Below are 26,153 nucleotides of genomic sequence, written 5' to 3'. Positions count from 1 at the left end.
CTCATTTCCCTAGTACACCTCTTCAGTGATGCCTAGGCCATCTATGACAACTGATGGCGGAACTGTTGAGGATCCAACCAGCCTATGGGCTGAGGACTAAACACACACACGTGCTCCCTGATAACTTCTTCATGACTTACGAAATTGCAATTTTAACTGAGACAATGCTAACATATGAATGGTCCACAAAAGGTATGTATACAATCCATAATTTCGCCTCCCAGGAGCATGTAGGCAGACCAAAAGGTGCAATCACCTGTCTATTAAAATGTGATTTCTCACCTTTTCAAGTAATACACTCTTCAGAGCAAATCTTGTTTATAAGATGTTCCATAGCATGCCTATACTACCAACCACACTCTCCAGTGAATGACATAATAGAAGGATTAGGTACTATCTTAAACAAGATGGACCCAGATGAACCATTGTTACTTGCTGGTTATATGAATAAGAATTGACAAGCCAGATTTTAAAACTACGTGTGTGTGTGATGGAATATTTGGAAGAAGGCTTAAAATTAATCAACCAGCGAAATCAATTTACATACGTAGCATATAACGGGAGGAGTACACTAGATCTTGTATTTACGAACATGCAAAACATCCATCCAACGCACCAACAGGTCATCCCTATTGCTATTGCCAGTAGTAACAAACTTTAATCTTTTATGGCAAGATGGAAAAACTCTACCCCACAAGGACGCTTGACTTTGCCAAGATACAAGAAGCAAATTTTGAAATAGTACAGGAACTGATCAGGGACGGTATGTTGGACGAAGCTGTTCTAGAATTAGATGGCCAGATGCAGGAGGCTATACAGTATCAGAGGTGCCAACTATTACGGATTGTCCGTAATGATTACGGATTTCACTTCGGGACTACGGCATTACGGTCGAAGGGGAAATTATTACGGAAAAGCAACCTTGTCACAATAAAAATTAATTTCTGAGAAAAAAAGGAACGAAGTAAAAAAATGTTCAATCTCTTAGAGCATTACTGGTCAACCCGCCTCGTTTCAATGCTTGTACGTTGGCTACCAAACATATTTGGCAGTTATTTGGTCGTCACTTCCTTTTGTTTCCCACGAGCGTTGTGAAATCACGGCCAGCTACATAGATATACGCTGCTCTCTTAGCTAGAATGACGCGGGAATGACGTATCAAGTCGGCCGTGAGGAAGGCCCTACTCCTTGCTACTCGCTACTCCTTGCCTTGCTGTTCTCCAGTGCGCACATTCGGCTCTCTGTTGTGTTCGTAGAAAAAATTGTATATATTTAGCGCATTTCAATTCTAATTATCCTAGACGTTGATTCGAAAAGTAGTGATTGGTTTTGTGATATGAAGCGGAGCAAATGTCAAATTGCATTTTCTTCTAAGAAGACAGCAGTGTTACAGAAATATCGATACGGTTACTCAAAGGAATGGCCATGCCTGCTTGTCTCACGTGTTAGTGAAAACCACGTGTTTTGTAGTGTGTGTTCGTGTGATTTCTCTGTGGCTCACGGTGGACGAGATGATTGCAGAAGACACATAGAATCCAAGAAACATCACACATACGATGAATCAAAATTACGAAACCAGTCTGTTCCATCGTTCTTCGTAAAAAGTAATGAAACTGCGGTGACAAATGCCGAATTATTGTTCACATCATTTCTTTTGGAGCATAATATTCCGTTATCAGTTTCAGACCACGCTGGAAATTTGTTTAGATCAATGTTCCCCGACTCAAAAATATCTCAGAAATATGGTTGTGCAAGAACTAAAACTTCTCCTTTAGTTCAATACTCTGTAATTAATAGTGAATTGTCTTCTTTAGCCATTCCATGGGAAAATTGCATTTCTTTTTCATCTGAACAGGAATTAAGTGAACTTTTGCAAATAACGCCTTTTTCCTTGGCTACTGATGGTAGTACGGATTCAAATGCAGTTAAACTTTATCCTATAGTTGTCTCTCTCTTTAATGCTCAGAGAGGTCAAATATCAACTCTTCTATTGTCATCGTTAGAGAGTAGCGACAATACTGGTGAGGAAATTTTCTCTGTAATTAATAGTGAATTGTCTTCTTTAGCCATTCCATGGGAAAATTGCATTTCTTTTTCATCTGACAATGCATACACAATGATAGGGGCAAATAAAGGTGTTGCCAAATTTGTGAAGGACAGGCATTCTTCTGTTTATGTCCCGGGTTGTTCATGTCATTTCATACACATCTGTGCACAAAAAGCAGCAGCCCAATTGCCAGTCAATGTAGAGAACTTTTTGGTTCAGTTATATTACTATCTTGACAAGAGTTCTAAAAGACAAAACACGTTGAAAGTTTATCAGGCTGTTTGTGGCACAGAGGGTCACAAAATTTTGAAATATGTTAGTACCCATTGGCTCTCGCTTCTGCAGTCTATTGATAGAGTTCTTGAGCAGTGGGAAGCTTTGACACTCATGTTTTGTAGCGAGACCCTCCATAAAAATGAGACCACCAAGCAGTTTGAAACTGTGAAATCTTTCATACACAAGACCCACACACAAAACTGGTTTGCTACTTTCTTCACAGTACACTTCCTGTTTTTAACTCTGTGAATATATTTCTGCAACAAGATGCTCCAGCCATACATCTTCTTAGGAGGACACTTACTAGTCTTTTAACTGACCTATTGGTCAGATTTGTTCAGTCATGTTCTCTTCAGTCAGAATCTACCTCCCTTTTGAGTGTTGAATTCAAGAGGAGGAAATACCAGAAAGCCAATGAGGACATGGTAATTGGAGCAAAAGCTAGGGCATACTTGAAAGATAATGACTGTGATGAAGAGATGTTTTATAATTTTGTAAGAGAGTTTTATATGGCAGCTTGCAGTTACATTACCAGGAAATTTCCCCTTGATGATGAATTTCTTCATATTGCCTAAGTTGTAGACATCTCTCTCAGAACAAAGGTTTCCTATTCATCTCTTGAACACTTTGTTCGAAGATTCCCAACTTTGGTAAAAGAAAGTGAACATGACAAACTTGAAGAGGAATTTGCAGTTTACCAGTGTGATACTTTCCCGGAATATATTGTACATGGACCTAACATTGATGTGAATTGGGGCAAGATTGCAGAGCTTAAAAATGAAAGTGGACAAATTAAGTATAAAACCTTAAGTAATGTTGTGTTTGCAGTACTAAGTGTACCTCATAGTAACTCTCCCACAGAAACAGTTTTCAGTGTTGTTTGGAAAAATCAGACAGAATTCAGGCCTACACCAAGTACATCTACACTGGAATCGCTTATGGTTCTGAAGACGAAAATGTCATCTCAGGGGGAAGTATGTTACAAGAAAACCTACACCGAAAAGCAGCTGCTGGGTGCGAAAAAAGCTACAAAGAATTTTTTATCGCAGAACTAACAGGTAATGAGCAAATTTTATTGTGTTATATCGTCCCCACTCTGGCAAACTAGCGAAAGTGACAAACTAAAGAATCTGTAGTTCTGAAGTTCTGGTCTAGATTTTGTTATTTATATATTGTCTACCCTCTGACAAAGTCTCACATCTGCAGCTCGTTCTGTATGCTTAACACACAAAACCAATAATTAAATATAAAAATTGATTTTACATGAGTAATCACAACTTCTTTCAGCTCTCCTAACCTTTTGACAATTTGCAGATTCGTTAGTTTGCCAGAGCAGGGACGATATGATATACTTTAGAATAGATTGCTGTAGGAAAGGGCAAACGGGGTGCTTTGGATTTAACCCGTAAAAGTTTTTGGCGGGGAGGGGGGTTAAAAATGGGATTACTGATAACCCAGTTCAAAGGTTGGCACCTCTGCAGTATACAGATCCATACAAACGGAAAGCAAAGCCCTGGTTCAACTCAGACTGCAATGTTACTAGGAAAAAAAAACCACTAAATAAATTACACATTACCTTGAATTATCCGTCTCCACAAAACCTTGAAATACACACACTTTCTCGCAGGCTCTATAAGCAGCTAATAAAACAAAAGATGAAAGAGTACCAAGAAATGCTCGATATAAAGAAGTTGCTGAAGGACATCCTTATAAAATACTGAACCCAAGAAAACCAAACTTCCCTAAGAACATACCAATAGAAACCTGGGAAAAACATATGTGTCAAGTGCTTCAGGTTAAAGATACTCGACCACTACAGACACAATTAGAAGATGTAACCGAGTTTTTGCCTATAACAGTAATGAATATCGAGGATGCTATACACAGCATGGGGTAATGGAAAGGCTTGTGGACCTGATCAGATTAACTATGAACATTTAAAAACAGTGACTCCAGTTTTCAAGGAAACGTGGTCTTCAGATATGGTACTAAAACCCAACACATTCTCTTTAGTTTATCCCCAGAAATCTTATCAATTCCAGCCGCTTTTCTAGTTTTCAACTTTTGTATCTTATTGTAAACATCATTGTTATCATATGTAAATTTTAATACTTCTTTAGCCTTAGTCTCCTCCTCTAACTGGACATTATCCTTGTAACCAACAATCTTTACATACTGCTGACTGAATTCTTCTGCCTTTTGATGATCCTCACATACACACTCCCCTTGTTCATTAATTATTCCTGGAATGTCCTTCTTGGAACCTGCTTCTGCCTTAAAATACCTATACATACCCTTCCATTTTTCACTAAAATTCGTATGACTGCCAATTATGCTTGCCATCATGTTATCCTTAGCTGCCTTTTTTGCTAGATTCAATTTTCTAGTATGTTCCTTCAATTTCTCCTTACTTCCACAGCCATTTCTAACTCTATTTCTTTCCAGTGTGCACCTCCTTAGCCTCTTTATTTCTCTATTATAATAAGGTGGGTCTTTACCATTCCTTACCTCCCTTAAAGGTACAAACCTGTTTTCGCATTCCTCAACAATTTCTTTAAACCCATCCCAGAGCCTGTTTACATTTTTATTTGCCGTTTTCCACCGATCATAGTTACTTTTTAGAAGTTGCCTCATGCCTGCTTTATGAGCCATATGGTACTGCCTAATAGTCCTACTTTTAACACCTTCCTTTCTATCACATTTATTTTTATCTACCACAAAAACAGCTTCATGATCACTAATACCATCTATTATTTCAGTTTCACTATAGAGCTCATCTGGTTTTATCAGCACCACATCCAGGATATTTTTCCCTCTGGTTGGTTCCATCACTTTCTGAATCAGCTGTCCTTCCCATATTAACTTATTTGCCATTTGTTGGTCATGCTTCCTGTCGTTCGCATTTGCTTCCCAATTGACATCTGGTAAATTCAGATCTCCCACTACAATCACATTTCTTTCCTTGTCGTTTCCTACATAGCTGATCATCTTAATTCCGAATCTGTGTCAGTGCTACCCTTTCCCGGTCTGTACACTCCAAATATATCAAGTTGCCTATTATCTTTAGAAATGAGCCTTACACCTAGAATTTCATGTGTCTCACCTTCAACTTTTTCGTAACTTACAAATTCTTCTTTCATCAGAATGAATACTCCCCCTCCCACCATTCCTATCTGTTACAGGTGAACATGTAGTGGAAGTGGAAAGTGTTTTTTAAAGACTTTATTTGTAAAGTATGATATAATGTTTTATTTGTAATGACCTAACCTGTACTGTGTAATATTTGTAACACATGTATTTGTAAATAGTAGGATTCAGTTCTATATTTACTGGAAGTATCCAGAAACATTTGTTACATGAATGTTTGAACAGGGTGTGTTGCCTTTTGTTGGTTGTGTGTTCTAGAAGGCATTTTCTAACTGTTCTGGAAATGGAAGGTTCGCGATCGCGTTTTCGAGAATGTAGGTTAAGTTCGAGACTAAAGTTGGAGTTGTGATTGGTGAACCTAGGAGGGGATGGGCGGACTCATGCATTCTAATTGGCTACTCCAAGGCCAGGGTTTTACTACTTATAGAGAGCGAGGCAGCATTCGTAATAATTCGGTCTGTCTTGTCTTGGCCTGGCTGAAGTTTTACGTCGTGTGGGACACTTCGCTACCAAGATGGGCCACCTTTGGGTAAGCACTCTTGGATTCCGTTCCGGCTAAACCTTCCCCAATGTTTGGTTGCTATTTCGTATAGGAGTCTGCATTAGCCTAACCTAGATTCGCCAAATTAATTATTTAAGACGCCTTAGCTTTTCAGCTGGGCTTGCCTGTTTGTTTTCGAGGCATTCCCTTTTCTTATTTCACTTAATATGTAGATTGTAATTTAATATATTTACCTTGGGGTTTGCCTCTGGTAGTTCAGTGTCACTTGATGTATGCTAGAGTTTTGGAGAGTACGTTTACTTCACTGTAAACTGCATTGTACAACTGGTTTTGTAACTAGATGTATAGTTGGTTTGGAATTTTGTAACTTGTATGTAGATATTATCAAAGAACCTCTAAGTTATGTGTATCACAGAGCTTATAGTTCGTAAGTTGCAAGTTTGTGGATTTGGTTTCGGAATGTATTTTGTAAAATTTCATTTGTAAATAATATTTTTCAAATTTAAGGATCACGGCGAATTATTTTGGAGTCTGCAAACTAAGCCGTGTCCATGCCCTCGGTAAAGTCCTAGCTCCTTCCACCTTCCTAGTTTATTATCCACTAGTTGGCCCTACTGTTTTACGTATGTTGTCGGCGAAAACCCGCGTACTCCAGCTGATGTTTCGCTGAGTGTTTAGTGGTTTCTGATATTGTGTAGTTGCTCTTACCTTCCCCCCTTTACTGGTTTTGTGCTTTGTTTTGTCTTGAATGTGGGGCACTCCTTGGAGATTGGAGCATGTGTACCCAGGCAGTTGACGCACATAGGTGGTGGTGTGCATTCAACCCCAGCATGCTACCTCTTGTACGCCTACTGTAACCTGTACATTGTTTGAGGGAGTCCTATCTTCCTTCCTGTCTTCTGTGAGAATCCTCATTATCTCCCTCAAACTCTCAAACTCCTCCCTCATACCCCTCAATGCCTCGTCACACCCACAGTTCATACACTCGCGCTCCTTAGCCATTCTTTACGGAAAAAATGAAAATAAAATAACTATCTGCAAAAAAATAAATGAACGGAGGGATATATTGTCTGGGATAGTACTCAAAGATCACACAACAATAAGGTAATTAATATACGATTACACTACAATACTACTCTATGTTTTATCCTACAACCCCTAACAGAATAAAAACTGCTGTTAATTACTGAATATCTAAAAGAATACACAAGAACTACACAATTCCAAACTGCAATAATCCAGACAAATGGAGTTCTGCGAGGGGATCCACTGAGTCCCATCCTGTTTAACGTCACGACAGCAGACATCACAATGATTCTAGAGGAAACAACTTCAGTTTCTCTCTATGTTTACGCAGACGACATGGTCCTGGGTTCCCCAAACTGGCAAGAGCTACAGAAAGTCTTAAATAACCTTCACAATTGATAATGATCTCAACATAAATCAGAGAAAGACAGTGTACATGGCTTTCCGAAAAGGGGGAAAACTAGCAGCGGAAAACAAAATGACTCTCAGCGAAGAAGAACTCACGCCTGTCAATACCTACAAATACCTCAGCGTCACCCTGCAAACAACGTGCCACTCTTTCAGACACCACATAAAGGAACGAGCAGCAGCTGCCATCAGAGGAATATACGATCTGAAGAACATAACCAAACTCTCACTACAAACAGCGATGACTCTTCCACGCCAAAATAACTCCCGCTATCTCATACGGCCTAGAGATAATATGGGAAAGGCTAACCACAACAGACCTCACCACGATAGAAAAAGTGAAAGCACGATTCCTTAAGAGAGCACTGGGCATGGCAAGATCGTCACCGTCCAGACTAATTTATGAATTAGCAAGGGAACCTTTCTGTATCGAAGACCTCCGATTCAAACTACACCTGCCATCTACTCTACAAATGGAGAAGGTACTTGAGCTAAAGCATCTGAAACAACAGGACACACCACTTGATTTCTATGCAACGGAAGCAATGACCAATAGACGATGGACACAGGAAAATCAGGAACTAAGAAACGTAATCACTAGACCCGCCCTACACGGCTTCCATCACAAAATTTGCAAAAACATAAAATATCATGAACCGAACAAAGAATGTATATGTTCTCTGTGTGAGAAGCCATGCGACAAATACCATATAACATTGTGTAGTAAAAGGGAAAAGAGCATAGTTGACTATAGCAAAGACTAAACCGCCTCGAGCATCTGTGAATCGCAGTATGTAGTGACGGTATTTCATGCTTACTTTGTAACCTTGAAACCTATTGTATCCCATTATATGGCCATCTGGCTGCAATAAATTCTTATTAATTAAGCCTATCCTAATTACAACAACAGAATTTTAGTAAGAGTTTCTACGGATACCTCTACTACACCAGTACTACACAAATATTTTTACAATAATAAAATAAGCACACTAAATTCTGATAGGATATTAGGCTACTCGTATTCTACTGTACAGTACACTACAGTAATTTTTAACACTAGGATTACCAAACATTCTTTCTACCTACTTTTACCGAAGCGGTCATTTTGACCGATAGTGGCAGGTATTCGTTTCTTGAGGATATTGATGTCTGAAAAACGTTCGAATTTAGTATAAAACATCATAGACCATAATTTAGTTATTATCATGCATGACTTGTAAACACTATTATGAATAAATAAATAAACAAACAAATAAGTACACTAGTAAGGCAGAATGTTCTTCTTACACACTTTACCTTACATTGTATACATATCTGCATGAATGTCACTTTCTGCTTTTCAACTTATTTGTCGCACTGAACACACACACACTTTGCTTGGTCACCTTTGAAGTGAACTTAACAACAGACCAGTTATTTTAGAGATTGCACACCTTTCAATTATTTTGTTCCCTTTGCACATTTCTTCCCTGATTGATGAAAAACTCAGCAAGACGAAATACTACGTGTTCACTTAGGGTCTGATCAGTGGGTCGCGTTTCATCTTTTCCAAGATAGAAAAACTGTTTACAACATACTTGACGTCCATATCCACAGCCAACCAAAAATTTTATACCAAACTTTTCTGGTTTACTGGCCATATACTGCATAAATGGGCATCTAGCATTCGATGGAAAGAGCTGTTCATCCACGGCAATGTTCTCACTTGGTCTGAAGCAAATAGTAAAATTAGATATAAATTTGTCCCGCACAACAGGTACAAGCGCCAATCTTGTCAATTTTCAGGTGATCCCTGCTGGTAGATTTGTCATCGAATCAAAGAAACCTCATGATATCCAGGAAACGGTTTCGTGCCACAGTTTGGGAGAAAATTCCAGGACATCACTTCTGTGACCACAGATCGAGAACATTCGTGTCAGCTCCATACGTTCCACGTGCGTATAAAATACCGATGACAGCGTCCAATTCTTCCAAAGAAAGTGTCCGTTCAGGATTGTTCAGAACTTCGCTGGCTCCAACCTTAGCATATCATTCGATGTGGCGCTGCTTGGTTTCTTCAATAAAAAGACGACAAGCTGTAGCGGCTCAAGTTCCTTTATTGTGGGGTTTTGTATGTCCTGTGGGACATCGGACTTCCCTCAGTATATTTTACTGTCCTCAACGGCCTGGCAGGCTTTGTAGATCGACAAGAGTCCGCACTGTTCCATCCAAATCGACTTCTTCCTCGTCGACCGTCATATGCTGACCACGCCCATATGTTGACATATCACAGCGTATGCTCGGCCTTCTGTAGTTGATATCATGCTCCTTGCTAGTAATTTCATTATCTTAGTGTTTCCTTCACCTGAAAAATGTAATACCAAACTTACTTACACTGTGCACAGAATTACGTAAATACAAAATGTCTAACTGTGCGTGCATCGCCATTTGGCGGGTAGTTCCCTAACCTTTGAGGTCGAAGGCTGCTGTGTGATTTCATGTTCACGTGGAAATTCTGCATGCTCGACGCAACTAGAATCACTATCCGAACTCTTTCCGTTTGTCTAGTTATACAGGTCTTCGCAATTATCGAAGTCTAAATCAGTCCCAGCTTCATCGCTTGATTGTGATGGGGAAATTATATGCTTATGCTTCAGAATTTCGGCATCCATTTGCAAACTACGCGAGAACATGCTTCTTCAGGGGAATTACAATCGGGAAATCTAGTTTGGATGTTTGTAACAAGTGAACACGACGATTGACTGCTCGTTATGATTGCACACCTTTCATTACTGAACAAATACTGACTATATTTTCCTGTCAGTGTATGTGTATCATGTTTGAAAAGAGCCATTGGCTGTTCCATCGCAGCACAACAATAAGTTCTATCCTATACTACGGTAATAAAGTACACTGTAACAGCTTGTTAGAGTGATATCCCGTTCTAAATGAATGCCACATAAGTCTGATGAGGTAGCTACTGCAATACCGGTCAAAATGACCGCCCGGTAAAAGTAGGTATATGACCTCATAGCGCTAACTAGAAAGGAGTCACGGCTTTTTGAAGCTATGTGCCGAAAAGTACACTAAATATCGTTAAAAGCCACGGAAGGGTTTGTATGTTCTAACCGTATAACGAGAGTGATAGAGAAAACAAAACTGAAAACGGTCATTTTGACCGCTGCGGTAAACCTAGTGTTAAACTACTTTCAGACGTATCCTAGTTACAATACCGGTACCGTATGTCACTACTAAGTACAAACAGAAATGAAATTTGCAAGAACTACTGTACTCAAAGATTACCAACAAAACTAAATGCTTAGACAAATTATTATTAGAACTACGCTCTAATAGATACACATGAATATAGCAGACAAGATATGGCACTATCTAAATATACTGTATCTACACTACAATGTATCTACACTACAATTTTCAGCTGAAGTGTGGTTATATGAACTTTTACCGCTGGTGGATTAGTATTATTTACCCTACTACGCGGGATGGAGAATAAAAGTGTCAAATGCTGAGAATAAGAGGTTGTCTACTATAATTTCTGTCAAAACCACGCCGGGGGCTTGAAATGCAATATTATTGGGATATAGGGATTTGATTTATAACTTTTACTCGATGAATAAACGAAGGTGGAAAGTACAAAGTATGCAGGGAACTAAGACTACACATTATGGGAATAATGAATCAGCTGACTTTGTATTTATTTACACAACTATCATGTGCATGTAGCAACAATCGTCAACAATCCAAAAAACTGTTAAGTACCGTAATTATCTAGTGAAATTACCATGAATTCTCTTTAACTTCTCTTTAAATCGATGTTTACATGCTTATCGTGTTATTTAATGTAATAAATTATTACCTTTGTGATAGTTTAAACGGATATCTGTACGGAATATCAAAAAAGTAGCAGCGGAAATTTCAATTCCTTATGATAATCTGCCTCTGTAAGTAGGCTATTATACCAAAGAACCTAGAGATGTTTAAAAATATTGTTTTAAAAGTTAATATTATTACCTAAAGTATTTCCTAAACCTAAATTCAAAATAAAGTACGTAGCCAGGCTACTTAACCTAGAAAACGTAATCTACTGAACACCAATTGAATTACTTGTTATAAAATTCAAATAAATAATACTACTCCCAATGTCAACCAACAAGCACTAAACACCAATAAATAAATAGCACTAAATGGAACACATACACACAAAATTTAAATAATTTGAATAGGCTTTAACTACTTTTTCACTACAATAATGCAAAAGCTCTCTCAACAGCCAACCGTTCACAAGCGCATCCAACAATGCAACGTTCGTTTTCCTTTGATGTTTTGCTACATTGGTGTTCTTAAAATGTATTATTTAATTATTTATTTAATTAATTATAATTGTAAATACCTGTTTCTTTGTTTTCATTGTAATTATTTTGAAGTTCAAACCTAACCATAAATTTAACAGCGTAATTTTTTTCATTTTTTTTAGCATGTTCTTTCTTCATGACTTTTTTTGGTCCCCACAAAAACTTCCTAACCAGCTTTGGCTGTAATACCTACTATGACCATTTTTGTTGAAAATGAACTTGTGTCCCTAAATGGGCTGATTGTCCGTCTTCCCATATTGTACATTATTTTCCTGTGGTCCCTCCAAAGATGGAGAATTGAGGTTCCACTGTATATTTTCTCACACATCATGACAAAGACACTTTAAAATAAATAAATAAATAAATAAATAAGTAAATAAAAAATAAAAAAATAAACATTTCTTGACAATATCACTTTGGAGAAATGCCAGTGGCCTGGGCTGGGCTGAATAGCTCAGGTGGTAGAGTGCTGGCCTTCTGAGCTCAAGATAGCAGTTCGATCCCGGCAGTACAGTGTCCCTTATTCTCATCAATTGCAATGAGTAATTGTAAGTTTCCCTTCATAGGCTCTATGCTGATTCAAGATAAAATTTAATGTGAATATTTTTAACTTATGAGAACTGAAAACCATTCGTTTTAAATAAAGTAACAAAAAATTGGATTTCTATTGTTTTTAGTACATGTAACACCTTTTGAACTGGGAATATTGCAACAGAAATCCTGGAATAAATAACAGGGATACTTACTGTGGATATTGGCAATAAATTTCTTCAGAGCGCCCATTCTTTGATTTGGGGTAATTCTTGTATAAACAGCTATATCCTTCATGACACGGAAATCAGATCGCATTGCATCGGTAAGCCCAGTCATGTAGCATAGCTCAGGTACCAAGCAGATCATTCTCTCCTCAGTCTATAACCAAATAGGAATGATGACATATAATTAACAACCAAATTTATAAGTTCAACCCTCTACTGCATGAATTATTTTTCGTTTCCGTTTGGTGAAGAAAATTCCAAACTTTAATGTTCAACATACGCTCAGTGGTTTACATATACCAGCAATTCTTAACTGGGCCTAATAGCTAAACACTCGTATGTGATGTGGATTGCCATATTGGAATATATATACGATTGTCCACGATTTTACGCTAAGCTTTTAACATTCAAAGACCGAACATTACTGCCTACTGGCCATGGGTACGTATTGCATGACCGCAGGTCGGTAATGTCTTTGAGGTTGAGCCAGAGGTACTCCTGAAGCCTGTGGTAATATGATGGGGAGGGCCCACGTAAAATAAACGGTGGTTGGTTCGCATGGATGTTGACGGGGTGGAAGGAGTACCTTTGGCTGTAGGTTAGATTATCTTATATTAATATATTTAGTTTTTTTTAATATTTTTTCTCTACAGGTTTGACTGTATGTTATTCTTTACGATTAGTATATTATTCAATAACAGGTGAATTTAATTCCACATCATTTCACCCATTAAATGATGAAGGATGAATTATATTGAAGAGAATATTAGTGTTGGTCATAATAGCAATTTTAGGGGGGTATATATTAAGTTGAGTTATATTTCCATCACCTTCTATGATTTGTTTACCAACCACTTTAAAAGCTAATAGCTTATTCTTCTATTAATCATATTGGTTGAATAGTTGCCGCCATAGCAGTAGGAGAAAACCTATGGGAACTATATTTTATTGTTGCTACAAAAAAGGTTGATCCATATACCGCGTCACTAATAGTAAAAGCAGCTTCAATATATTCATAGGCTTGAAGAATAGTAAAGTAAATACCTAATAAAATTGTAGGGCTGTTTTGTCTTATGTTATGTAAAAAAAACAAAGGCATCACTGGGATATGTGTTTAATTGACTGTACAGTTGAAGGTGTGCCGTAAAACTACCTCTGTCTATAATATTTATCCATTTACACAGGTGGAAAGTTATTTGTTGCCTAATGGCAACAGTATGCAGCAGAGGGTTAAGCACTATGAATTAACCTAGAAGTATTCGGAATAAGTACTATTAAACGTGTTTTTCAATTAAAATACTCTATTACAATAGTTTAAACATACTGTAATGATTTTCACTCCTGGGACATATTACCATAACCATGTGTTTATTCTCTATCAAAGGGTAGGAAGGGTCCACCTATTCAATACCATTAGTATGTACAGTCTTTCTCTTCTTCTTCATTCATTCCCTTTTCCAGATTCTCTCTAAGTAGGGTAGTGTACCAAAGCCCTCCACCTTACTCGAGCTTTCCAACATTCCACTTCTAGTACTTTATTGCTATCGACTCCTCTATTTGCAACACAGTATATTGTCTTATAAAACTGGGACTAGTTTTGACCTCATATATATTTGGGTCGTCTTCAGCCTCGCTCCAACTGAAAGACATAAGCACACATATAACCAATAATAATATAAACACGTTCGTATGACACAATTTACAGTCTTCATTTAAAACATTGATGAGGTCCAAACAATATATCCGAACTTGAAACTAAATAACACATCAAAAGTGTAGTGATTGAAGCCAAACTATTTCGCCATTCCTACAGCAGCCAATGTTCTTTAGTTGATCTGGGAGTTGGTATCCTTATCTGTATAGACAAACAATTTGATAATTTATGTTTGTTCATTAGTAATATGGGTAATGATGTATGTAGCTTTAAGGGGAACATTCGTAATTTGAATAGGTATTCCTTTTCATCAGATGTAGTGATTATTGTTTAATTTCTTTTGAAGTGAATGTTCCTATATTCTTCGTAAGTTGCATGCGCTTGGTACAGATACCAACACCAGACTCCACTACATCTGATAGGGGCCGATGAGCTCGATGTTAGGCCCCTTTAAACCACAAGCATCATCATCATAACTACATCCCCTTAAAGCTACATAAGTCATTACCCATAATACTAATGAACAAACATAAATTATCAATCAAGTTGCTCATCTACACAGATAAGGTTACCAAGTCCCACATCAACTCAAGAACATTGGCTGTTGTAGGAACGGCAAAATAGTTCAGCATCAATCACTACACTTTTGATGTGTTATTTAGTTTCAAGTTCGGATATATTGTTTGGACCTCATCAATGTTTTAAATGAAGACTGTAAATTTTGTCATACCAACGTGTTTATATTATTATTGATTATATGTGTGCTTATGTCTTTGAGTTGGAGCGTGGCTGAAGATGACCCAATATATATGAGGTCGAAACTAGTCCCAGTTTTATAACACAATATACTGTGTCGCAAATAGAGCAGTCGATAGCAATAAAGTACTAGAAGAGGAATGTTGGGAAGATGTACTGTACATTCTAATGGTATTGAATAGTTGGACCCTATTAATTGTCAATACGGACCATAATGAAATTAATAATTAAGAATTATTCTGGAACTCTGCCATTGCCGGTCCCAAACCCGGGGCCTCATCTTGCAGTTGATGGGGAAGGAGGAGGGGGAGGAGTAACAACCTCGTAAAAAAACCTGGATCCACCTGGCTCCGGATTAGCACCCTGTAAGGGCCCCTGCGTAGGGTTACAGGTGAAACCTGGTCAACGGTCTTGAAGGCGGATGAGAAATTTAATGTCCCAATGGCGGAGAGAGTGGAAGAACCCAGTGGAGTAAAGCACGAATAAAAAATCATTTCGGACTAACAATCCGATCTTATCTTGGAATTAATTTCCTACCTTGTACAATGTACAATTTCAATTGCAGAATGGAAAGTCTGCTGAATGAAAGCACTACCCCAGGTGGTAGCTCAGAAGAGAAATCCACCATTGCTTTCCACCTAGGGTTCTGGGGAGTCCCAACATCTGAAATAAGGGTGAGTCGGAGCATCCTTGGAATCCTTTCAGACTTAAATTTAAGAGGAAATTCTTTGCAGGCACTCTTAATGTAAATTCCTTGTTAAAAACCGGCATACATAAAGAACTGGAAATTTTCTTAGATAGACATGAAATCCAGATCTTAGCAGCTCAAGAGACACGGTTTTTGGATGAGAATGTAACAGAAACCAAAAATTATAGAATCTTTAAAGGTAAACCAGCAACCAAAATTATGAAAGGAATGCCACTACTAGGTACCGCCTTTTATGTCCATGAAGCAATAGTTGATAATGTTGTGGAATTCAAATCTAGTTCAGAAAGGTTATCTCTTCTCACACTTAAATGCAAGAACAAAATGTATACATTTGTTAACTGTCATGCACCAACAAATGAAGATAATAGCAAGAACCCGAGTAAAACTGAAGAATTGTGGAGTCTTCTAGATGATGAAATGTCAAAAATTCCAAAATCAAATGTTATTATTCTACTAGGTGATTTTAATGCACAGATATGCAAAGAAAAAGTTTTCAGCAAAACAGTAGGGGCATATCCGGCACACAAAAGAACAAACAAAAATGGCATGAGACTAATTAATCTCTGTAAATCCCTTCACCTAAAATTAATGTCGACCTTCTTTAAGAAATTTCCAAGAAAGGCTAAAACATGGGTGTCCCCAAGCCCGATGTTAGGTGAGTTTCAATTGGACCATGTACCTATTTCTCAAAAAAATATTAAGGAAATTAGGAATGTTAAAGTAATAAGAAGTGGGGAGTTTGACTCCGATCACTACTCCTCTAAAATTAAGCTAAAGCTTCTACCTGTCAGGAATCAAAGAAGGCCGAGAAAATTAATGAAATACAATATAGATAGGCTCAACATTACACAAGCAACTATAGAAAACTTTCAGTAAGAAATTAAAATAACTCAGCATGGCAAATGGCCAGAATTATCTAAACAGATTAATAGTGCAGCGAAGAAAGTATTTGGATCAGTTAAAACTAAAAAGTATGGTGGAATAATGTATGTGAGGAAGCACTTATGGAAAGAACGAAAAAGTGGAAAAAATGGAAATGTTCCGGAAAGAATGAACACTATGAGCGATTTAAACAACAAAGAAAAGAAACAACAATCATAAGGCAGGTTAAAAGATCTTTTGAAAAATCGCAGTTAGTAGAAATTGAGAATAATTTTAGTAAGAAATAACTCCCGAAATTTCTATCGGACCTTTTAAGAATAACCTGAAAGATTATCAATCCCAGAGTATTTGCTTCAGAGATCCAAAAGGTAATATTGGCCTTAACAATGCCGAGAATTGTGAGATTCTGGCAAAACACTTCGAACACCTGCTGAACTGCCTTGAGCCAAATCATAAATTAGAATTTTCAGAAATTCACGAAAATCTAGAAGTTGATTTACCCCCAACAGCGGAAGAAATTAAGGAAGCATTAAAAAATCTTAAAAATAACAAAGCTAGTGGGGAAGACTCCATAACAGCTGAACTTTTAAAATGGGCTGAACCAAAATGGAAGATCTACAAATAATCTTTGAAGGAATTTGGGAAACAGAAATGATCCCAGAGGAGAGGAAAGTGGCTCTAATACACCCATTACACAAGATGGGTAACAAGCAAGATGTCAACAACTACAGAGGTATATCTCTCTTGCCAGTTGCTTACAAGATATTTTTAACAATACTACTAAAAAGAGTAAAATTGACACTGGACAGTCAATTGGGTGAATATCAAGGTGGATTTAGAGAGGGAAGATCTTGCTCTGAACAGATTTTCAACCTGAAATCTATAATTCGACACAGATTAATAAACTCCAAAGACATAGTTGTAACATTTATTGACTTTAAAAAAGCTTTTGACTCTGCTGATAGGGAAATCCTAGATAAAGTAATCTGGGAATTTGAAGTTAAAACTAAATTGGCAAACCTAATTCGTGAAACACTTACAGACACTATCTCGAAAGTAAAATTTATGGGTGAAATATCTCGACCTTTCAAAATAAATACAGGTGTCAGGCAGGGCGATGGTCTATCTTCACTCCATTTCAATTGTGTCATGGAGAAAATTGTAAGAGTTTGGAATGAAAAACTGAAAGAATCCAAAATATTGCCACTCATGCTGGGGAAGAAGAACAAATGTGTTGCAATAAAAAATTGCCTAGCATTTGCGAATGACTTTGCCATACTTTCAGAAAGCCTTACAGATGCAGCAATGCAAGTCAATCTCCTTGAAAAGACAGCCAACATGACAGGCTTGAGAATCTCTGCCGAGAAAACAAATTTTTTTACGAATATAAAAAGGTCCCCGAAGTTTTTTTTTTTTTTTTTTTTTTTTTTTGCTAGGGGCTTTACGTCGCACCGACACAGATAGGTCTTATGGCGACGATACCCGAAGTTTTTAGTAACGGATATTGGTCAAATAGAAAAGGTAAAGAAATTCAAATATTTGGGTGAGACAATTCAAGAAAATTGTTTAGAAAAATCTGCTATAGAGGAGAGGATACAAAAGATGAAAAGAGCTTACGGTATAACTAAGAATACTTATAACAAAAAGTGCTTATCAAGAAAACTTAAAATAAAGCACTACAACACAGTAGTGAAACCAGAATGCCTTTATGCCAGCGAATGTCTAGCACTGAACTACAAGCTCTATAAATTAGAAATATTAGAAAGAAGAATTATAAGGAAAATATTAGGTCCTCTAAGAATTGCAGAGTTTTGGAAATAAAGAAGTAACAATGAAATTTACCAGAACATAGAAAACATATCAGAAACAATAAGAAAAAGGAGATTGCTATTTCTTGGACACATTTACAGAATGGATGACAATAGACTAACTAAACGAATCTTCAAGTACCTTTGGGAAAAGAAATCAACTACCACCTGGATTCAAGAAGTCAAGAAAGACCTGGAAAGGAACAACATACGAGAAGAAGAATTATTGGAAAGAAAGATTTTTAGGAAGAAAGTCTTACAAATGGAAGGATTCCAAGGGAGGAAGGAAAAGAAAACAGGCACAAAGTGGACTGAAGACAGGAAAAAGCAGCACAGTGAAACAATGAAAGAATACTGGAAGAAAAGGAAAGAACTAAGGAGGAAGAATTGAAATTGTAACGTGGTCCTTATAAGGCCGGAACACAAGAAGGTATGTGGTATCTGTTCCTGTTCTCATTCCTAGCTTTTTACATTTAATACTGTCTGTCACTCGATTGTTCCTTTTCCATAACTTTAAGGAACCCTACTGAGACTCTTGACCAAAAACGGCAACAAAAAAACATTCTATACAGATTTGAGTTCTGGTAGACACTTCAGGGCACAGGGTCATACCCTGTTTTATTGCATGTGTGGTCATTTTTAAATGCCCACGATGACACTCTTAAATCGCACCTGTGCATTCCTTTGAGGACGCACACTAAAGCTTTGCTTTTTCTCAAAAGCAACTTTTTCTAGAATAAAAAATGCTCCAGATAAATTTGTTTTAACATACATAGCTTTGAACTTTACACAAACATGCAACAGTTTGTTATTCAGAATTTGTAACACTCACTTTTAAAATGGTTGAAAACTTACGGAAATACTTTGAGTCAACGCATGAAAAAAAAAAAAAACCACTACAGTATTACCCCGCTTTTATGTTCAACATTTACACCACGTTTGTCGCAACTAACCTAAGACACTTTGAGTAACCAAGACATGGTGGCCGAATCAAAGAGCCATGTTCAAACTCTTAACACGAGAGTTAAACCCTGATGTAAACAACTAAGTAGAGCATCTTGTCTTTCACGTGGACAAAGACACAGTTCATTGGACGAGCAACGGTTGCACACACTCGAATGAACCAGATGTTACACACCGGGTCAGTGAGCTCGGGGACTCGCATAGGCAGGGGCGCCACTCCCTGAGTAGGGCTGCCTCTGAAGAGGGTCCCTACCTGCTACCTACTATTGTTACTGCTATTAGGCCTAAATTTGCTTTATGATGCATTAAAAATATCTTGTATTATTTAATTATTGTATTTACCGTTTTACCCTATTGTCTTGTATTTTAGTGCTTTTTCAACCCCCTAAGTTTTTCTCCACCGATAATGAAACATTTTATTCACCACTTCCTGATGAAGACATTTGGTAACTTTCATTAAAACCACCCTATCTGTTTTCCCGTGATACTGTAACAGACAAAAATTAAACTGAACCCCACATAGGCTAGTATTTGTAACAGACATACATTTAAAAAATACAGATAGAAAAACTATTTTATATAGATTGTCTCGCGAAAATGATACAACTAGGCTAAAATTAAGACAAGACAAAATTCAGTAGGTCACCTTACAGGCCATCATCATCGCCTCCCCTTCCTCCCTACTAAGCCCTTTCCTTTGCCTCCAATTTTCTTACCCTGTAATATATTTCACTATTAAATCTCTAACTTTCATATTTTTGCATAGATTATACGTGCAGCAGTAAATGCAGAAACACTACGCTAAAGCATAGAACTACAAGTGAGCTCCCAATTCGCAACACAATATGCTCAGCAAACAATCAAACTGAAAATATTTGCTGTCAAATTTATGAACTTAGTAAAGAGGGAGATAACTGTGAAATTAAGTTTTTTATACTTTAATCAACAGGATCGGATTGACCTAGCAGGAAACTGTGCTAACAAGATTCAACTGGACAAGTAATGTGATAACATACTACCAGAAAGACTTTCCTTATGAGAACTGATAAAAGAAAATGTCTATTATACTTCCACTGCCACCCTCTTTACTGTCACTACATAACACTTTAATAGGATTCAAGAAAAACAAAACAAATCCACAATTAAATTATTACACTCACCGATTTACCCCTAGGCATCTTTGTCTTGACTCGGCTAAGGAGTAAAGGCTGTCCAGGATCTGTTATTCGAAGATCGTACTGCTTTTTGTAGTAATCCATAAATGACAACTAGAAAAAGCAAAATCAGACATCATAATTGATTAAAGTGAGATTGAAGTGTATAAAATTATTTGCTAATGCTAATCAGCTAGTTTAGAATATATTTTCTGGAAAATTCTGCCATTAACAATATTTTAACAACTACTTACAGTACACTGTAAGTACACCACCATTTGCCAACATTTTTTTCCTGAAGTCAACATACCAATATTAATCAGATGTTCCAATAACGGCACCTGAAGTCCTACCTTACTTTCACACTCTTGTCCTACATGAATAAGACAAATGTTCTTCACAACTGTTTTGTAGCCAAAGTCATTTGATATTCTTTTAAAGTTGTGAGATTGCACCGCTGAGATGTTAGTTTAGGTTGAGAGTTTTAGAGTAACTGGCAGTCGCCGAGCTCTTACTACATGGTCGAAGGGAACTCATCATACCTTTGGCTAACCACCTAATGACAACAACGTTCCCTTCCAATTAATACGCTCAGCTCAACACGCCCAACAGCAAAGAGCCATACCCATCACAAACTCTTACCAGATCAAAGAAGATGGTCTAATTATTATTAATATAGAAATGTACACTCAAGTTTGAGCATTAAATAAATTTCACATTTCAGTTTTTGCTATAGTCTGTAATTGTCCTGGTTCTTTTCGTGCATGTTATGATGTGATATCTACTACACTTCTGTCCACACAAAATGCACTTACAATCTTCGTCTGGCTCATGGAACTTCTGGTTTACGCATATCTTGTGGTGAAACCCATGTATGGAGAGTCATGTTATCACGTGGCGTTGTGTGTTGCACTCTCTAGTCCATCTATCGTCCGTCATCGCTGGTGAGGCGTAGAAGTCGAGGTCGATTTCACTTTTCTTCCTTTCCCTGATGTTTACTAGTGCCCTGCTTGCTTCCGTTGATTGTAGGTAGAATTGTGATCGTATGTCTTCTATGAAATACGTCTCCCGCATCATTTCGTATACCATCCGGGATGGCGCTGTCTTTCCGACGCGGGTAATCCTCTTCATGAACATTGCTTTTATTCTTTCTATTCTCATCAGGTCTCCGATCTTCAGCTTTTCCCACACGATCTCGATTCCATATGTTATCACTGGCGCTCCTGTCGTCTTGAAAAGTCTCATCGCCACGCTGATTGATAGGTTTGAAATGTTTTGGATGCTGTATGAGGCTCTGATTGCTGCTGCCATTCTTTCTTGAATATGTATATCAAAGGATGCCGCCGTTGTCTGTAGTGTTTGTAATTTCGTACCTTTTGTAATGGCTTTTGGTGTAATGTTATGTTGTCTTCAGGCGTTGATTTCTCACCTTTTCTGAAGGTCATTTGTACTGTCTTTTCTTCATTTATCTGTAGGCTGCTTTCCTCCGCCCAGGTCTCTAGTCTGCGGACTGCCCTTTGCACAACCTCCTTTTTTTCCCGCTCCGATCAGCATGTCATCTGCGTATAGGATCAGCTCTGCTTTTGATCCTTCCTCTACTATGCGGTTCACATCTGCTGTATAAATGTTGAAAAGTGTGGGACTCATGGGATCCCCTTGCATAACTCCGTTCGTATGCATTATGTCTTGTGATATAGTTGATTCCCATAGGGAACCTAAAATATTTGTTCCGAATGAGTAAATGAGTAAATTTATAAATTTACTCATTTACTAATGAGTAAATTTATAATAAATTTACTCATTCGGAACAAATATTTTAGGTTCCCTATGGGAATCAACTATATCATCTGATGGCCAGGCAGGCATCAATTTTTGATAATGGGACAAAGTGTCTCATAGTGCATTGGCACTGCCGGTGGCTACAATTAGCCTACGCAGTGGCCTCCACGGTATGCACTAGCCAGCGTCTTGGTAGGTGTGCTAGGTACCAACTGATGAGCCCAGCCTAGCACACGAGGGCGAAACGCTGGCAACCAGGAATGAGTTAGCTGGAAAATTTATAAAATTGGTATTATAAATTTACTCATTCGGAACAAATATTTTAGGTTCCCTATGGGAATCAACTATATCATCTGATGGCCAGGCAGGCATCAATTTTTGATAATGGGACAAAGTGTCTCATAGTGCATTGGCACTGCCGGTGGCTACAATTAGCCTACGCAGTGGCCTCCACGGTATGCACTAGCCAGCGTCTTGGTAGGTGTGCTAGGTACCAACTGATGAGCCCAGCCTAGCACACGAGGGCGAAACGCTGGCAACCAGGAATGAGTTAGCTGGAAAATTTATAAATTGGTATTATGCATTATGTGTTCCAAAATGTCTACGTTGTTGTTTATTCGGATTATGTTCCTCTGTAGACATGCTTCAACTATTCTCACTAGTGGGTCTCTCTCGCCGATTGTCAATTTCATTTTCTCGATTAGCTTTCGCCTTATTACAAGTGATGAAAAAGAATGTGTAAGATCCAATCTAGTGCCGAAATTTCTAAAATCGACTCAAAGGAAAAACATTCCGAAACATAAATCTAACGATATTCAAAACAAAATCAACAACCTTTGGCTCAAAAATGAGATAAAACTATTGTATAGAAAGAAATCCTTATTAAATACACAACTTTATCGTGAACATTTGATTCTCGCGCAATCGTTATCACCGCTAGAATGGCTTTCTTATCAACAACACATTACATATAAAATACAGATTGCATTGAACAAAAAACAAGAAACACTAAATCGTAAATTGACACACTTAAAAGAAGAAAAAGCAAAATCAATGAACAGGAACAGTAATATAAAAATATCCCCCTCTCCTTGGAACAATATTCCAACTACAATTAATCTATCCGACGTCACCTTTACAGATAAAGAAACACGTTTATTCAACCAAGGCTTAAAACATAATTGGCCCAACCCACATAAAGCAGAAGATATAATCACTACAATAGCCGAAGCTGAAACAAACATAAACAAACAAATTCCAACAGACAAACAAAACGACATAAAATACGAAATTAAAAAGAAATTACCTGCCCTTGTAAAAGAAATTTTTAACAAAAATAACTCGTCCTCACTAAAACAGATCCAAGAATTAAGAAAAAAAGTGGACACTAATAACATAATAATAACTAAAGCCGACAAAGGCAATACTGTAGTCTTAATGAAAAAACAAGATTACATTCATAAAACAGAGGAGTTCTTCTCTAATGAGACCTACACAATAATCTCAAAGGATCCCACTACAAAAACTCAACGTAATCTAAAAACACTTTTAAAAAACTCTTCATTTTTATTTAATGAACATGAATACCAAAGTCTCATTAATATGAACCCCAAACTACCCACCGTCAGATCACTACCGAAGGTACATAAAAAGGACGTTCCCATTCGACCAATCATAAACAGCCAAAATAGCCCGACATATAAAACCTCACAATTCCTCCAGAAATTTCTCAAAAAACATTTCAAATTCCATAACAAACACCCCAAAAATTCAATAGAACTATGTGAAACTCTAAAAAAATTTAACTTAAAACCGAATCACACATTGTGCTCTTTCGACGTCATTAACATGTATTCAAACATTCCCGCTAAAAAATCTATAGAAATAATAAAAAACAATCTTTCCAAACATAGCAATTTAAGCAAAATAGAAATAGAAGAATTCTTAAAAGTACTAAACTTCGTCTTACAAAACAACTTTTTCACTTTCAACAATAAAATATACAAACAGGAAGGCCTGGCCATGGGAGACCCTTTATCCGGAATACTTGCTGAAATTTATATGGAAAACCTCGAAAACAGCAAAATAATAAATAACATCAATGGATTAAATCTCTGGCTACGCTATGTTGATGACACGCTAGTAATAATTGACAAAAACCTCAACAATAGTGAAAACATATTAACTTATTTAAATAATCTGGATAACAATATTAAATTCACTAAAGAGGACGAGAACCACAAATCAATTCATTTTCTTGACATCACAATAACAAGAACTTCCAATAAGTTTGATTTCCAAATTTACAGAAAACCCTCATTCACACCTATAACTATTAAACAAAGTTCCCTTCATCCACAATCACACAAACAGTCCTCATTTTATAGTATGGTGTACAGAGCTCTAAAAATCCCCCTTTCAGCGACCAATTTTAAAAAAGAAATAAATACAATAAAAGAAATAGCCACTTTTAATGGATATAATCCCTCTATCATAGACAAACTAATCAATAAAGTTAAATTGAAACTATCCACAAACCTCTCCCCAATAAAAAATGAAAAATCAAAGTTCGCAACCTTTACATACACCAACCCAATCATACACCAAGTAACCAAAACCTTAAAAAATCAAGAGATCAAAATAGCTTTCAAAACTCAAAATTCAAACCAAAAAATGTTCTTCAACCATAATACAATAAATTCAGAAAATAATAAATACTCAGGCTCCGGTATCTATAGATTAAAATGTAATGAGTGCCTCAGCTCATACATCGGACAAACAGGAAGAAGCTTCATAACTAGGTACACAGAACATTTCAATGCTCAAAAACATAATAAACACTCAGCAATGAGCAATCATATGAAAGAAACGGGGCACAACTTTACCACAATTGAACAGGACCTTCAAATTTTAAAAACAGTAAACAAAGGTAGACTTATGACCGAATTCGAAAATTTATACGTATTTTTGGACCAAAAATTCAATGCTAATAAGAATTTAAATGATCCAATAGACAATAGAAGCCCTTTATATGACCAAATAGTAACATTATTCAATAATGTAAACCTTCGGAACAAAAAGTTTTTTAATATTTTCAAAACAGTATCAACAAACACCCCTACGTCAACAAATACATGATACCCCCCTCCCCCTCCCATCTTACGTAATTCCCCTCCACGCGCCATTCAGAAACCAATAAATGATACACGCCCCTCCGCTTCCCCTACCATTCACAACTCCCTCCCGTTCACGAATCACAAGCCTACAACTCCGCCCCCTCCTACCCCCGTCCCCTCTAGCCAGACGACATACGTACAACACAAGGAGTCAAAACCGTTAGTGACCATTAGTATCCTAATAGCGCCTCACACAGCTTGTTAAATGGGCCTACAAAGCCATAGGTAAGCACCAACATTTTCTCACTAACAACACTTAAACAAAACCTTCCCATGTTTTCTTTCATTTTCGTCAAAATTAACTACAGTTTTTTTCTTCATTTCAGAACCATTCTATAACAACAATAATTCAACAGCTTCATCAAACTTCCATAATACTCTTCAATAGTATAAATTATTTACAATCAACGTTTTATAAAATATATTGTCATCGAAGAAGAACACAACAGCTCTCCAACCTTCACGTCAAAAAAACCATACCAACGTTGAGAATTTCCACCCATCATCATCTCTGCAACTTTCTTTTTACAAATTAGGCCAACTATAAACATCAGGTGAACTTCTTGTCAACGCAATCTTGCCGAATAAATCTAAAATAACCTACGAAATGTTGACCAATAAATATCACGGACATACGCATGCCAACGTCAAGTAACTTTTGTCAAGCAATTGGAATGTTTTTCCTTCATATTTTTTATACTAAGCTGTATATTTTGACTTATATCTTTTTACCATATATTTAGCAGTTATTTGACC

General features: G+C 37.2%; 1 protein-coding gene across 3 annotated transcripts in view; it reads right to left on the bottom strand.

Annotated features, from left to right (window-relative positions):
* The window catches only part of AGO3 (Argonaute 3), a 466,191-nt gene that overhangs the window by 207,277 nt on the left and 232,761 nt on the right, over window positions 1-26,153 (bottom strand). For all 3 annotated transcript variants that reach the window (XM_067138589.2, XM_067138590.2, XM_067138588.2), the window contains exons 8-9: window positions 20,449-20,556; window positions 12,505-12,670 (exon numbers count right to left, since the gene is read on the bottom strand). In XM_067138589.2, the coding sequence (XP_066994690.2) occupies window positions 12,505-12,670; window positions 20,449-20,556 (274 nt within the window). The remainder of the gene's footprint in view (window positions 1-12,504; window positions 12,671-20,448; window positions 20,557-26,153) is intronic.

Source organism: Anabrus simplex, chromosome 1 (assembly GCF_040414725.1).
Source record: "Anabrus simplex isolate iqAnaSimp1 chromosome 1, ASM4041472v1, whole genome shotgun sequence".
Classification (NCBI taxonomy): Eukaryota; Metazoa; Arthropoda; class Insecta; order Orthoptera; family Tettigoniidae; genus Anabrus; species Anabrus simplex.
This window is presented reverse-complemented; position numbering and strand designations above follow the sequence as displayed.